Raw genomic sequence first — 2,541 nt, 5'->3', positions numbered from 1 at the left:
ATCCAACTGAAAGGTACCCTTCCCTTCTAACTTCTGGAAGTGGACTTCACTGAGATGAAACCTTATCGCCGTTTTCGTTACCTGTTGGTCTTGGTATGTACATTCTCAGGATGGGTGGAGGCTTTCCCCACCCGAAACAAAACAACATCAGAAGTGACTCGGTGCCTGCTTAGGGAAATAGTTCCTCTATTTGGATTCCCCACCAGCATAGGATCATATCGGATCTGATACAACAAGTAAGTAAAGCCATGAATATAAAAGGAAAGTTACACACTGCCTACTGGCCTCAGAGCTCTTAAATGGTAGAACGAACTAACCAGACACCAAAGGAGACACTTTCTAAATAGATTATAGAGACTTGCTGTTCCTGGGTGAATTTACTTCCCATGGCCTTGCTCAAACTCAGGATGACCCCACAGTCCCACAGCTACTCTCCCTATGAAATTGTATATGGGAGGCCTCCGCCCATAATAAGACAAGTAACAACTGATATACTTCAGGTAAGAGGAGATGGGATATCACAGCAGATAGAACAACTAGGTAAGGTAATTAATCAAGTAACTAGATTTGTACAAGAAAAAATACTGTTCCCCTTGGGGGAGCAAATGCATGAGTTTATACCAGGGGACCAGGTATGGGTGAAAGACTGGAAACATGATACACTAGCCCCCAGATAGAAAGGTCCATGTACTGTTGTTTTCACCACCCTTACCAAAGTTGCTGTGGGTCCCTTTGGATCCATCACACCAGAGCGAAGAAGGCATACCACGCTGACCCAGAAGACGCCAAGTTGACCACCCAGAAGGACCCCACCAATCCATGGGAAACCAGGATGATTCTAAAGAAGAAAAAAACGAGGTCCCAGACGAGCCCTCCCTAAGATGGAGTGGGGTAAACGATTCCTGCTACTCGGCCTCACCAACACAATTCTGAGCCTGACCACTGTTCCTGCACAGGACAACGTCTTCATCTCATGGGCACATTCTTACGTGGACTTCCAAAACTCCTCCAACTGTTGGGTATGTGAGGCTATGCCCCTGTCAGTAATGGACGGACTCCCATGGTGGGTATCTCCACTTTGTTATGGAGACTTTATACCACTGTGCTCCTTCTTGAAACAACAGAAAGGAATTTTCCTTTCTCTCACCAATCATAACCTTTCTTTGCTCTCCTGGTGTAAGAAAAAGCCATCAGTGGGCTGGGGACATAGGGTTACATTTAACATGAACACTAGTCTTATGGAGGTAACAAGGGCTTATACCTCATATATAAAAAATAAAAAGGAGAGGGGCTCCCTTACAAAAGATAGACAGGCCTCCCGGTACCTTGAACAATACTACCAGACTGAAAATATAATCCTGAAATCCGTTGGGTAGCCCCAAACAGGACCCAGTGGTTCTGTGGGGTTAACTTATGGCCATGGTTATCAGTTAGCTGAGTACGGCATTGCACACTAGGATTTGCTTTCACCCATGACAGTATTAAGCCTAGCCTACACCAACGTCCAGCAAACCTGCCTTATCTGCATGCAAGATGGACACGATCCATGTTCCAATGGTATGACTATCTTGCTACCTTGTTTGTACCCTCTATAGAGACAATGGATATCATGGCTAAGGTAGAGACCTTAACTAATTTCACTAAACAGGCCCTCTTAGACAGTACCAAAGCCATTCAAGCCTTGAACAAAGAACAAATTCAGATGAGGAAGGCAGTAATTCAAAATAAGATGATATTAGACATACTCACAACAGCCCAGGGTGGGACTTGGGCCATAATTAAAGTTGAATGTGGAGTACACATGCCTGACATGTCTGAAAATGTATCTTCTGCCTTGGAAGATATACAAAATCAGTTGAAAGCCATGTCTGATAAACATATTCCCTTTTGGACTTTGCTCCTGTCCTGAGTACAGAGACTGGTGGAAAACTATTGTTACTGTTGTCATAATCATTCTAATCATACTGCTTTTCAGGCCCTGCTTCTTACAATGTCTTGTAAATCTTATAATCCAGAGGTTGATAGCATTCTCTCATGTGGGTGGCCGGAGGGCTAGGGTACAATATATCTCAATGAATGATGCTCATTACAGAAACTAAGAACATCAAGAGGGGGGAATGAAAAAAGAATTCATAGGGCCTGGACTCCATCTTAAGCCTATTCATGCTGATCATGTTCAGCCACCTTTCCAATGGACTCTGAACTCTGTGTTTAGTACCTATGAAAATAACAACAGAAGGATAAGACCCTCTCCAAACAGGGGAGACTTGAAGATCGTATCTAGATTACTCATCACCTAAGAGAAAACATACACTGATCACCCCTTCCTCCAGACAGGCCATAAATTTTTCTGTACCTATCAGAGTGTAACCTTGGGCTTATTGATTATTGGCTAATTGTTTGACTGTTTGAGCACATGAGCACATGGCACTTGAATGATGGGGTTATTGGGACTGTATTTTTCTTGGTTTATGTAAAGATGGGGTGAAAAAGAGAAGGGTAATGGACCAAATTAGGCAGCACCAACATTTGAGGACAGGC

General features: G+C 43.5%; 1 protein-coding gene across 1 annotated transcript; it reads left to right on the top strand.

The window, feature by feature from the left end:
• The first annotated feature begins 881 nt into the window (after positions 1-881).
• LOC147352802 (endogenous retrovirus group PABLB member 1 Env polyprotein-like) lies at positions 882-1,376 on the top strand. The gene has a single exon (XM_086361009.1). It carries the CDS (start codon positions 882-884, stop codon positions 1,374-1,376), a length of 495 nt encoding a protein of 164 aa, XP_086217135.1.
• Positions 1,377-2,541: the final 1,165 nt, after the last annotated feature.

The sequence above is a fragment of the Bos grunniens genome, chromosome 19 (assembly GCF_055505025.1).
Source record: "Bos grunniens cultivar Pamir isolate PY7600 chromosome 19, Bosgru_T2T1.0, whole genome shotgun sequence".
Classification (NCBI taxonomy): Eukaryota; Metazoa; Chordata; class Mammalia; order Artiodactyla; family Bovidae; genus Bos; species Bos grunniens.
This window is presented reverse-complemented; position numbering and strand designations above follow the sequence as displayed.

Excerpts from the sequence above, each read along its gene's own strand:
- LOC147352802 (XM_086361009.1), top strand. The coding sequence starts at position 882 with ATGGAGTGGGGTAAACGATTCCTGCTACTCGGCCTCACCAACACAATT.